The sequence below is a fragment of the Maniola jurtina genome, chromosome 1 (assembly GCF_905333055.1).
Source record: "Maniola jurtina chromosome 1, ilManJurt1.1, whole genome shotgun sequence".
Taxonomy (NCBI): Eukaryota; Metazoa; Arthropoda; class Insecta; order Lepidoptera; family Nymphalidae; genus Maniola; species Maniola jurtina.
This window is the reverse complement of record NC_060029.1, coordinates 4,261,520-4,274,737: the sequence shown is the minus strand read 5'-3', so window position 1 is coordinate 4,274,737 and position 13,218 is coordinate 4,261,520. Positions and strand designations below refer to the sequence as shown.

The 13,218-nt window shown below is 38.0% G+C and overlaps 3 protein-coding genes across 8 annotated transcripts in view; 1 reads left to right on the top strand and 2 right to left on the bottom strand.

Annotated features, from left to right (window-relative positions):
• The window catches only part of LOC123880860 (probable phosphorylase b kinase regulatory subunit beta), a 41,050-nt gene extending 37,152 nt beyond the window's left edge, over window positions 1–3,898 (bottom strand). For both annotated transcript variants that reach the window (XM_045929217.1, XM_045929226.1), the window contains exon 1: window positions 3,783–3,898. In XM_045929217.1, coding sequence (XP_045785173.1) covers window positions 3,783–3,818 — 36 coding nt within the window. In that variant the 5' untranslated portion in view covers window positions 3,819–3,898. The remainder of the gene's footprint in view (window positions 1–3,782) is intronic.
• Window positions 772–9,987, top strand: LOC123881045 (ubiquitin carboxyl-terminal hydrolase CYLD). 5 transcript variants are annotated; one of them, XM_045929594.1, is made up of 11 exons: window positions 772–1,199; window positions 3,261–3,529; window positions 4,148–4,342; window positions 4,812–5,002; window positions 5,514–5,693; window positions 6,131–6,286; window positions 6,770–6,958; window positions 7,198–7,306; window positions 7,817–7,953; window positions 8,203–8,386; window positions 8,705–9,987. In XM_045929594.1, exons 1-11 carry the CDS (start codon window positions 1,150–1,152, stop codon window positions 8,896–8,898), a joined length of 1,854 nt encoding a protein of 617 aa, XP_045785550.1. In that variant the 5' UTR covers window positions 772–1,149; the 3' UTR covers window positions 8,899–9,987. The 5 variants fall into 5 exon arrangements, with proteins under 5 accessions (XP_045785550.1, XP_045785559.1, XP_045785576.1 ...); XM_045929603.1 differs by having other exon boundaries at window positions 773–997; XM_045929620.1 differs by lacking the exon at window positions 772–1,199 and adding an exon at window positions 1,253–1,686.
• Window positions 9,988–10,318: 331 nt separating this feature from the next.
• Window positions 10,319–13,095, bottom strand: LOC123881191 (protein O-glucosyltransferase 2-like). Its single transcript, XM_045929845.1, has 6 exons — window positions 12,747–13,095; window positions 12,445–12,653; window positions 11,907–12,363; window positions 11,388–11,625; window positions 11,014–11,313; window positions 10,319–10,600 (listed from the first exon to the last, which is right to left on the bottom strand). The coding sequence occupies exons 1-6, from the start codon at window positions 12,914–12,916 to the stop codon at window positions 10,478–10,480; spliced, it is 1,497 nt and encodes a 498-aa protein (XP_045785801.1). The 5' UTR covers window positions 12,917–13,095; the 3' UTR covers window positions 10,319–10,477.
• Window positions 13,096–13,218: the final 123 nt, after the last annotated feature.

Here is a 13,218-nt window from a genome sequence, read left to right as displayed (position 1 = left end):
TACCTCTAACAAAACGGCCGCCACGACAGCCGCCATCTTGAATTTTTAAAAACCACTCCCGTTTTGTCAAAATACAGGATAATTGTGGGCGAAACACGAAAAAATAATTATCCTCGACTCCTCCGTCTTGGATCAGTGGCGCCGCGGTTAGGGATCGAAAAATGAAAATTTTGAAAACTCTCCAGCTCGGCCGCCATTTTGTTTTTCCAATTTTTTCTACCTTTTCTATTAACTGTTTTTTACTTTCCTAAATAGTTGCGAGTTTAAACAAAATCGGTTGAAAAACAAAGGAGCTGCAAAAAACTTGACGGCCGCCATCTTGTTTTTCCGAAATGTCATAATTTTTCCCCAGTCATCTCCCTCACCCAAACACATCTCATCTACATCACTATATCATTTTCCGTCTCCTTCTAGGAGAACAATTATGTCAATGAGTCAGTGAGTGGTAATCGAGCTATATATAGTATAAATAATACAGGGAGCCTTACATAGGCCTTTTGAGCAGTTAGCCAGTAATTAAAATACATTGTGGTTGACTCGAGCAGTTGCAACTGCTCGAGTCAACCATAATGTAGTGATTACATATTATTCTTTGACCTAATCCATACATTATTATGCCCAAATCTTTCGTAAAGTAATTTAAAATCTTTCACACATAAAACGGCTAGAACCCAGAGCTGTAAAGCCAGTTGAAAAAAATCGTAAAGTTAGTAAACTAAACGTCATTTTCAGTCATTTTATACCACTACCACAGTCACTTTTGTTTCTGGTCGGTGTTTTATACTTAAAGTTGTATTCATAGATTTGATTGTCTGAACTTGAAAATTGAAAACAAAACAAATTAACTAAAATGTAATAAACCCTATTATTTTAGCCTTATTCCTTAATATTTTATAAGTAACTATCCTACAATTTAAAGTTAGTGGAATTTGCTAATAAGCATTCTACATCACTGGTTGATAGTCTTAGATTGTGATTATTATCATTAAAAACAGAAGTGAGTATTCTAAGCCTTCAACTTATAGCCATTTCAGTAATACTAGACCACCTAATAAGTAGAAACAAAACATTACTCAAAAGAATCAGGTTCAATCAGAAGGTAACTTTATGTAGTTTGACAACATTTCCAAACTAAAGGCAGAAGAATGAATGATGACATTCACCAGGACCAGGGGAATACGAGCAGCACAGATGGACAGGTTTTTTATGAGTTATTTTGTTTGTGTTTCAATAATAATTGTTTACTAACTACACAGGAATGGTTAAATGCACTACTCATAAAATACATAAGCTGTTCATTATTATAGCATGTTTTAGGTCACAAAATGTCTGCTACTTTTAACAATGCTGTTTTGAAAGTTTTGTGTGACCAAGAGCCTAGATAAAAACCACTTTCCTTGCAAAAATCAGACCAATTTGTATAAATAACTAGGTACCTATTTGTTTATGAGCAGATATTTCGGTCACCAAATCCATACTTCCTTAAAATATTTTGAATGCAAAAGTTTGTTAGTCTGCTAGCTTTTGACAGCTCATCTCCTTAAAAGATTTTGATGCAATTTGGTTCAGATATTTTATACTTGCATCACAGTGAAGAACATGGCTACTTTTGTTCCGGAAAATGTTCCCACCAGATTTTTAAAAACATAAATCCAGTAGGACGAACTTGTGGGCATCATTTAATATGTAATGTATAAATTGGACATCAGTTTTTAATAGACAAACTGCTAAAACATCAAATTTTTCCTTCAGTTAGTTAGTGTTTTGCAAGATAATTGCCTTGCCATCCCGTCAATGATTTGTGATAATAATTTGTAGTGATTAATTATTTGTTTGTATCCAACTATTGATATTTAAAAAGTGTACAATATTATTATTATCTACTTTGAATAAAATATTTTATTTGCCATACAATTATCCCTTACCAATTACCTAACCTTGTGAAAATGGGTTTTATCTACTTGACTTCTTCTTATTACATGTTTGAATACCATAAATATACATACCTAATCAGCTTGTTATGGTTCCATACCTCAAAAGAAAAAAGGGAACCCCTATAGGATCACTTTATTGTCTGTATGTCTGTTGGTCTGTCCGTCTGTCTTGTCTTGTCAAGAAAACCTATAGGGCAGGTACTTCCTTTTGACCTAGAATCTTGAAGTTTGGTAGGTAGTTAGGTCTTATAGCACAAGTAAAGGAAAAAATTCGAAAACTGTGAATTTGTGGTTATATGTCACAAAAAATTTAAAATGTGTTCATGAAAAAATTAATTTACCAAATCACATATAGATGGCGCAGTCCGTTATTAACTTGCAGTGTTCTACATAAAAGAGTTAGGTAAACCTTGTATGATGGTACGGAACCCTTTGTGTGTGAGTCTGACTCGCACTTCACCGGTTTACTAATATATGGTATAATTTGTTACTGACTGGGATAGAGGACTAGGTGGGTGTCTTCATTTGGGCTAATTTTTATAATTAATTTAATGTTCATCTCTAAATAACATTGCCTGGTTCTTATCAAAATAGGTAATGAGTTGTTATTTTACTAATTAAAATAACCTTTATTTAACACTAGGTATTAAAATTATATTAAAAGAAAATTTTAAGAATTATTAATATAGTTTCATAATGGTGTGCCACTTTTATAAGTTTAAAGTTTAAACCATCATTATTTTCTTATTATGTTTTTCTTAAGTAATAATAGTACGCACACACACACACACACACACACACACACACACACACACACACACACACACACACACACACGCACACACACACATACACACTGAAATTCACATACAAACACACACCCACACACTGTGCACCCTACTTTTTTATTTCCCTATTTATTTTTGATAACTGAGGGAGAGGGCTGGCTATCCTTAACACAGATGTAAAAAATCTAGCTAGGTTAGCCAGTCCTTGATCTTGCAACACTTAAAAACAAAGTTATGTTACTAATTCCTAATTATCTTACTTTGTCATCAAATATTTGTTAAGTACCAAATTGTATAATAATCTAGTCTTAGTACATTGTTCAACAGTGTTTAAATTTGTGTGTTTATGTGTTTATGTTTTGCTCAATAAAATTTATTATTATTATTATTATTATTATTAATCCCCTCATATTATGCCTAAAATTCAATGATCGAATAAAGTAAAATGAAGTACTCAATTTCAAAGCAATCCTCATTTTGTTGCTTCCTAACCAAACTTCAAAAAAGGAGGTCCTAAAGGTGTCTATTTTATTTATAGCTGGACTTATTTAAAATTAATTGGAGGAAGTTGGCCACCAGCACCTAAGGCACCAGAACATCCCGAGTATGGGTCACAGCCTCATAGTCCAAAACGAACTATGCAGAGGTCAAACCATGAACGGATCAAGTCTATAAACCTAATTAACCACTTAGAAAGACGAAGGAATAAGCCAACTACATCTGGCACAAACATCAGCTCTGACGAGTTTGTTCAAACTACTAAGATGGTTCATGAACCTAAAAAAATTGAAACCGGCCTTTTAGTGGGTATGTATTATTAATATAGTGGTATTATATTTTTGTAGCTATCGCTAAAATAGCAATTTTTCTAGGAAACCTTACGATAGAGGATACGATATGTATAATATATGTGCATTTATTAATATTCAATATACAATACAATAGCTATAGTACTGATGATAAGAATGTTTGTAATGAGATGTCTCATGCCCTCTTTGATGTCACATACATTATGTGAACGGAATGTGGGTAAAAGTATTAGAAAATGGGCATTGTTTACCATTTTTCTATTTGTACAGTTATTGTTGTCATACATATTGAATAACTATCACTAATGGTCTAAAACAGTCACATTTTAATTAGCACACACAAATAATTTCAATGTAGAGCACAGACTGCATACGTTTATGCGTCCTATTTTAGCTTTCCTATTTTCTAAATTTAGGCGTACGGTAGCGGGAGGTGAGCGGCCGCTATAGCGTAGTTTACATCGACATGTCTCACGCGTATTATCTCCGCGAACTCTCTATCGACGAAATACCGCTATGTGTGCTTCAATATGAGCAGAGTATGTAGTGTAGGAGTAATAGACAGCCTAAATGATTACAAAATGTATATAATTAATAATTAAACATTTCTTTGCAGATGTGTGCAATAGTGAGGCTCAAGATGAGTTTTACGATTCACCATCTCTGGGGTCCCCTCGCGCGGTGCAAGCAAAGGCAAACCAGCCGTCGCAAAGTCTGCAAGACGATATCGGTGTAGGATCGCTCGTGGAAGTCGCGACAGATGTCGATCAGCATTACTATGGTGTTGTTAGGTGGATAGGTCTGATTGATGGTGAGTTGTACATTGTTTATTGCACTCATTGAAATCAGCTCACGTTCACCCAGTAAATGAAATACATATAGTGCATAAATGAGAAGATCTCGCCATATTTGCTCTGTGTATCAAATGTTGTCAAAAGTACGATTTTAGTGATTGAAAATCTAATGGTGCTGCCAGACGCTTGAGACAAACAGCACAAACAACAAGCATTGGCAAGCTTGTGGAAAGGTGTGTGTGCGTATGCTTGCCAAGACGTGGAGCACTTATTGTTCAATCCGATTGGCTGCAAGCCTTACAGCTAAACACTGTAAAGTACTCTGTGGTCTTTGCCGATGCTTGCTGTATGTTGTTTGCAGTATGTTGGCGCACAACACCATAAGAGTAAAGAGTGTAAACCATACTTCTGACATTCGACACAGAACAAAATACATAAATGGCTAATACTTTCTCGAAATTGATCAGTTTATACATTGTCTGTCAGACATAGCGACAGCGGGCGTGGAGCTCGAGCAGAGCGTGTGTGGTTTGGGCGACGGGAGTCACCGCGGGCAGCGGCTGTTCTCGTGCGGAGCGGGGCGAGCGCTGTTCGTGCCGCTGCCACTGTGTCGACGCGACGCGCGCTTCCGCGACACGCCGCCCCCCGAGCCCCACCATAACGAGCACCATGACCAGGTACTACGACATAATATATGTGGAACTGGAGTAGAGATTTTACTTGTCACCAACGTTGATAGTATTTGAGAGTCGAAACACTTTAGCATTAAAGTGGCCCTTGACTGCCTTGTTTTAATGCTCAATTTTGTACATATATTTACAGCCAGCGTTCCGTGTGGAAACGTTGCGAAATTAAAATCAATGGCACTGTATTTTTGACTTTAAATCAAAGACCTTTAGGTCCATTATACTTTGACGTTATTTTGTTACAACTCTCGAATACTATCAAAATTGGTGAGAAGTAAAATCTCATTCAGAGGGTACAGGCGAGTTTAATCTACTACCGGAATACCGGCATGATTTGTGTGTGTGTGTGGGTAAGTATTGTAGAGCTGGTAGAGTTTAGATCTGAGCAAAGTCAATCGAGCGGGACAAGGACAACGCTATACGTAAGTAACGCCACCGCAGCAGTGCCATAAAAAAATGTGTTGTACTTAGTTATGTGAAGTACCTACGTGTATATTTGCAGCCGGACTGCCCGGTGGTGCGCGGCGTGGTGCCGCCGCTGAGCGCGCTGGGCTCGCTGGCCGGCAAGAGCCGCGGCATCCAGGGCCACCACAACTCGTGCTACCTGGACGCCACGCTCTTCGCGATGTTCACCTTCACCAGCGTGTTCGACGCGTTGCTCTACCGCCCGCCTGAACCAGAGGTGACTATGACTCGTCCAATACAGAAACGAATCGAAAATGGTGATTTAATCATTCCCTCTCGCTCACACACTATACCCGTCTATAGTGTGTGAGTGAGACGAAATGATTGCTCCACTTCAGTTTGATTCATTTCTTTACTGACACGAGCCATATACCTGCATTAGTACAATATGCGCCATTTTGAACAGATAGCAACGAATTAGCAGGGTCGTGAGTGCCTGTATGTGTGTGCGTGTATGCCTCTGCAGCTAAACACTAGACTCCCCGCACCGCGCTTCAGATTGTATCTTAATTTTACTAGTTAAGTAGTAAAAAGTAGATGCTAAAAATTTTACAATGAAAATAATTTCGCCCGGCTGAACAACTATAGCGTGACGCAACGATCGTTTGCGTAAAGCTATGATTAGTGTATAATTTAATGGTCGTTCCGTCGTAGGACTCGCCGCACTACACGGAAGTGCAGCGCGTGCTGCGCGAGGAGGTGGTGAACCCGCTGCGCAAGCACGGCTACGTGCGCGCCGACCGCGTCATGAAGCTGCGCACCCTGCTCGAGCGCCTCTCCGACGTGCCCGGCCTCACGTCCGAGGAAAAGGTGATTCACAAACATCCACATAATACGCTCCGAGTTGTTCGTACACATATCAACCTCACGTATTTGCCATATTATTTCCACGGCTCTTTTCACTATTATATTACAACAATCACATAAAATGCATTTTTATTGCAAAAAGCAAAGTCTTGATTGCCACTTGCGACCTATTTGCTATTTTATTCTCACCACTAAGTATGTGGCATGCATGATTGTTTTCAGTCCAATACTTTGAAGGATTTTTTGTATGTACACTTTTTAGAAATAAGAAATCTTATTGCATCAATAAATAGTAGAACTAATTTTAAATAAATGTCTATAATTTATGGTCTAGTTTCATCTTCTTCCGGGTTTACATTTGTCGAGGGGCACAATGTTAATGTATAGTGGCTCCGCCATTTCGATTTCGCAGTTCACTGGCTATGTCAGCAGACTTTTTTCAGAAGAAAACTAGTTTTGATTTTAGCATTTTATTTTGCTTTACAGGATCCAGAGGAATTTTTAAATGGTCTAGTAGCACAACTCCTACGAGCAGAGCCGTTTCTGAAGCTATCCTCGGGTCAGGAAGCCTACTGCTATCAGCTGTTTGTGGAAAAAGATGAACATATCTCCCTGCCCAGTGTTCAACAACTTCTAGAGCAATCCTTCGCTACATCTGGAGTCAAACTTAGTGAGGTATTTTTAAGTTTTTTGTATACTATCATCATCTTCTTCTGTCCAATAAATTTGTCTATGTTTTGTTGTCTCCTTTTTTTTTAGCTTTACAAACATATTGGTTTAGATTTAAATTATAAATTGGATGTATTTTCTGAAAAATGACCAACCCATAATGAAGTCAAAATAATTGAGAGTTGTGGGTTGTAACGTTTTTCAGAATATAGACAAAAATTCTGACTTTTCTCTTAATTTTTCAGGTACCTGCAGCATTTATTATTCAAATGCCTCGTTTCGGAAAGCAATACAAACTGTACCAGCGAGTGCAACCATCACCGTTATTGGATGTCACTGATCTCATTGAAGGATGTAAGTCAAATTATTTATTTTAAAACTTTCTCAAATATGACCTTCTGGTCTGGTGAAATGGTGGGTGCTGTGTTCCTGTGTTCTTCGGCCGCGGTTGGTCAGCACCTTACTTATCTGTAAAGACGTTCGCCTGAGCGGTTCAGAGTTCTGATAAGATGCTATGTAGAAAACTATTAGTTTTATAAAAAAAAACTGTACCATCAATCGCGAGAGATCGCAAGCGCTATTCGCTCCCCGGGCCGTTGAATTTGAGCGCATAACATCCAATAAGAAGTTTTGTTTCATTACGCTGAACACGATTTTTTTCTCATTTTACTGTTATCCGAAATTCGAGTGGATAACGTCCGGTAAGAAGTTTCGCTTCATACGCTGACCATGATTTTATTAGTGTTTAAATGCGACTCATACCTTTTTAATAGTACTTAAAAATGCGTTGTTTCCAGAGTGAACATACGTCCAACGATCAATATTAATCGAGCAATGCCCTAATAAGACAGCTTTATATTCCAGTACCGCGGCAGTGCACGGTATGCGGCGGGTTGGCGCGCTGGGAGTGCGGCGCGTGTGCGGCCAACGGCGCGCTCGACGCCGGCGCGCTGTGCTCCGCGTGCCTGCGCCTCGCGCACGCCACCAGGCCGCACCACAAGGTAATAGAGGCTACACACGATGACGCGGCCGGAGATATCTGGATCCATCAGGCAAAACTAGTCATTTGTAGTAAGAAATCCCGGTTGTGGAGGCAGCCTGTCATTGATTGGAAGTTTGGTTTAGTTAATCTTTATTCAATTCTGCACGCTGTTTATTTCTACTGTTCTTTTGAGAAATTACTGTCTGTATCCGTCATCATTGTATTCCGGAGTTATGTGCAGCGCGAACAATCTTACTTTTTTTTTTAGGCCACGCCGCTATCAGTCTGCGAGGAATACGCCAACATACTTGAGTCGTGCCCCGTGCCGCGCGTGTACATGGAGCTGTTCGCGGTGCTATGCATCGAGACCAGCCACTACGTCGCCTTCGTCAAGACGGGCGCCGGCACCGACGCGCCTTGGTGCTTCTTCGACTCCATGGCCGATAGGAAAGGTGAGTGATGACGTCCTATCGCTCGAGTTCCGACTCAGGCTGATCACAAAAACTAAAACGCGGAATGCCCTTTCGATGCCCGTGTTTACTGCCAAGTATAACTTGAATACCTTCGAGGCATGAGTGAATAGGCATCTAGGCAAACGCGTAGAATATATACCTACATAGACCTCATCATTGCTGTTTCTCAGGCATGATTGTAGTCAAGAGAAAGCCTGTCTCACAAACTTCATAGACTCGATTAATCCATACAAACGCACATGTTTAACGTTAGTTTAGACCTTGAGTTTTTGTGGTGAGACCTCTGTAACGTTTCAGGGGAGCGCAACGGGTACAACATCCCGGAGATCGTGGAGATCGCCGAGCTGGGCGCGTGGCTCAGCGAGGAGGGCGGGCGCGCGCTGCACGACGCGGCGCCGCTGGACCGCCACCTGCCCGCGCCCGCCAAGCGCCTGCTGGCCGACGCCTACATGTGCTTCTACCGCAGCCCCGACCTGGCCATGTACCGCTAAGTAGCCAGCTGCAGCAGTACACTGTCGTGCTTACGTTTCATTAAAAACCCAGCCAAGTGAGTCAGACCTGCAGCCGAAGATTTCCATACCATCATACAAAAAATAACACTTTTTGATTTTTTTGCTATGCAACCACAAATTCACGATTTTCGGATTTTTTGCTTTACTTGTGCTATAAGAAATTGCTACCTGCCCAATTTCAAGATTGTAGGTCAACGGGAAGTACCCGGTTTTCGATTCCTTTGATGGGTCTTGACAGACAAACTTGAAAAAAGGACCCATTTTATAATAAGGGGGTCATTTTTTTCTCTGAAGATATTGAATCCAGTATGAAATATCTCCAAAATGAAATATATGCAGTTGGAATGGCCAACTCTGCAAACGGAACCCACACAGACAAGCTCTGATATGCAGGAGAGGCAGAATGATGGCTCCACCAGGTGTATCAGTTTGCTTCCTCTCCTGCATGTTCTGGCGGCAACAATGATGATCAGATGCCACGAAACTTTACTGGATGTTTAAACACGATTTTTGACATCTATTTCAGACTAAATTTTTTTCACTGCGACTTTTTTACAAATACTAGATTGTATATAAATATTTTGTTCAATAACGCTGTTTTGCTATACATAAATTTATCTCGCATTTTTTTTAATGAAAGTTATTTATATTGACACATTCAAACATCAAAATAACCTAATATTTAAGTAATGCCTCGCACGGTCGACTAGCCACCTGGCAACCATTGAAATCTGTAATTTTGCACCCTGTATATGCGCACGAAGTTGCGGCGAGTGCACGAGTATACATACGGCGACTTCCATATAAATTATTGCAGATTCTTACGTCGCCCTCGATCGAGTTGCCGGGCAACTAGTCGACCGTGCGTAATGGCTCTAAGTTGCAAATAAGCATTCCATCAGCCTCAAATACATGTTCTTGAAACTTGTAAATGCTGAAGCCAAAAAAAAAGAATGTATTATTTTATAATATTATAGATATATTTTATAAATTATTATTTAATTTAAATAACATAGTACATAGCTCTAATGTGTAATAATAGGATGAAATAAAACTAATTTGTGTTTTTTTCGTGTATATTAATTTATTAATGACCTGCCCCAGCTTCGCGCGGGTAGCTTATTACAATTTTCGTAGGATCTCAAAATTTTTGAAAATAAAAATAATATAGGCTGTCACCCTGAGTGACGCTTTACTGTATGTAGCTTTCACTGGTGAAAGAATTTTCAAAATCAGTAATTCCAGAGATTACTTCCTACAAACAAACTTTACCTCTTTATAATATTAGTAATATGTATAGACAACAAATAACATTATCTTTGTACACATTAGGTTTTTTATATTAACACTAATAGCCTTGGATTGTAGTAATAACATGATGTGTACAGTCCATGACCCTATTCTTCCCATATTAGTTAAATTTATTAGTAAAGCTAGTTATATAATATACTGAACACAAAAATACAACTTTTAATTAACATACATACACTTTTAAAAAATATAAATCGAGAATCTTCGAGATTAAGAATGTTGAGATTGTTCCTTATTCAAATCCTAACTATAACTCCTCATGACTAGTACTTTCTTGACTGTTATCGCAGTGGCACGCAAATTTAGCTTGCGGCACGTGCGTCATTCCTTCATGCACGCTGACTTCTCCAGATATTCTTTTACTCCATTCCTTAAAATGATTTTCAAGAATTAATAGATAATATGTAAATTATGTTTGAAGTTCAACAGAGACATGAAAATCGGTGAAGTACGTGTCGGGCTCGCACACAAAGGGTTCCGTAACATCAGTCGACAAATAACAGTTTTTTCATTGTGGTCATTTTGGATTTTTGTTTTATAGCGGCAATAGAAATACACATTTTGTGAACATTTCAACGTTCTACTATTATGATTCACAGAATATGCCCATTGACTGACAGAGGATGCTTAGTAAAAGGGCTCTGTTGGAACCCTTCGGCTATGGAACTCTGAAAATTAAGAGGGTTCACGCTTTGATGATGAATAACAATTTGATTTGAACACTGCAACATGTTTGTGCAATATTTCAGTGCACTTAATTTCTGTTATAATAGTTATACTTACTGAAAACAGTACAGCGTGGTAACAGATAATATGTTGTGGTAATAAATTATCATTTGCAAATTGCCTTGCATTTTTTGCAATATTATGTGCCTCTTCATCATGCTTTATTGCCCAATTAAGTTGATCAGTCAAGTCGGAGAGGTCTCTTTTCACTGGCACATACTGTTTGTAGGGCTGCAGCTGTCCATAGAAATGCTCATAGTATGGTGAATCTTGTTTTAAGACTAATCCGCCTCCAGCCAGAAGATATGGTAATCTGTATGCTGCAACTGTTCCATCTACATTTATTTGATATTTATACTAAAAACAAATAATTACAGTAGACAAATAAATTTAACTTGGTAAGGCAATAAGAAACTATACCTTAAACTTACATCAAAGAATTTGAAAAAAGATACATGTGGCAACTTTGGTCCATACTGAGCTTCTTTTTCACGGAAGAAGAAAAAGTTTGTAAGAGAAGCATTAAAGAGATCTGGGTGAGCACGTGCTATGTCAATAAGTTTGAGCCTCTCTGCGCGAGAGTCGCGGCCGCGCCAAAATGCACGAGGTTCTCTATCTTCCCACTTACATTCTATGTTGCCTTGAACTGATAGGGTATCTAACGTAACTCTGAAACAGTTTTCTTTTAATATTATATACATAATTAGACTTCTACTTCTATTATTGTTAGAACAAAATAAGTAATAATATAATAATAGAATAATAAATAACAATGGCTAATTCTGTTGTCCACAATCTCTAACCTAAATTGACAGGTCTAAATCATGTGCTATGCTTTTCTGTAGAGAGCATTATGAAGGCAATAGCATAATATTTAGACTGTCATTATAGTTTAGATATCCTTTAGCGACTACAACTGAACTAACCACATTCAGTGCTTAAATACTTACCTTCCCATGTTTTCTAATGCAGATTCAGTAATATCATAAGTAGGCATGACAATATCTATTGTTTCAGTGCTACCACACCATGAAAAGATTGGTAAAGGCTCCATTCCCTTAAACAACAAGGGCCAGTCACCTAAATTTATCACCATTTCCATGTCAGGCATTACCACCTTTCTTGAGAGTGATAATAGAATGTTATCTGCAAACATATTGAACCCAATATGTTTGCCATAACAATCTCTATAAATCTGGTTATCTTTAATAACATAATGGCAAAAACTTGTGCTTTCAGGTTTATGGTATTTCTCAATAATTTTGGATACTTGATCCTTCATATTTAGCTGTTTAAATGGCTTGAGATCTTCATCAATTTTAGTATAAGATGATGGGCATTGATACTGCTCTATCCAAGATTGTAAGTTTTTCTCTGGACAATCACATTGGTCTGGCTGGATAAGGCCTGTAGAAAATAATAACATCTATAAAAATTGCCACTATAAAGTGGACAAATTAACTACAACACAGTGTTTACATAAATTACCTGTAAATTTAAAAGGAGAATCCCGAATGTGCTTGTGTTTATAATAAATGCTTATGGATAATTCATTACATGTTTCATAAAGTTTATATCGAACAATGAAAGTCCCATCTTTGCGGTCTAAGGTGTTAGTCCACAGGCGGCAGTGGTCTTTATCAAAAGATTTTCCATTAATTTCCACAGCAAATTTTGAAGCTAGTTCACGAGAATATCTGTAACAGTGTTTTTCTTTTTAATGTAGGTAGCCACCTTGCAAGCAGGTTATTATTAATGGAAATATGTATTTTAAAAGATTTTTAACTTACGTGCTTTCATCAATGGAAGTAAAATTAACGAAAAAATATCTCGCCGGCATAACAATTTTTTCAGGTCTTAATCCAGGACCGAAAACCTTTATCTCATAATCATAACATAAACACTTGTGAAATAAAAAAGATAACAGAAAGATAAAAGTAGAGTATGAGCGTGGAGACATGTTATTTTTATTTTATCAAGTCACGCAATTATGCTATGAGCATAAGCATAAGATACCCGTATTTGTCGCACATAAATTGAAAATTGAATTCAAATTCCTGAAGAGATACCTAATATTGTGTTGAGTTGTTTACAAAAAAATGAAAACAAACCAACCACAGACAACAACATGTGCTACTTTTTTTCTGGTCGGTGCTACACAAAGAGTAGATACTTATATGTAATTACCATATTTTGTAATCACCAATAATAATCATTATGTTAATTCATAATTGTAATGCTGCGTACAGACCGGCCAAACGA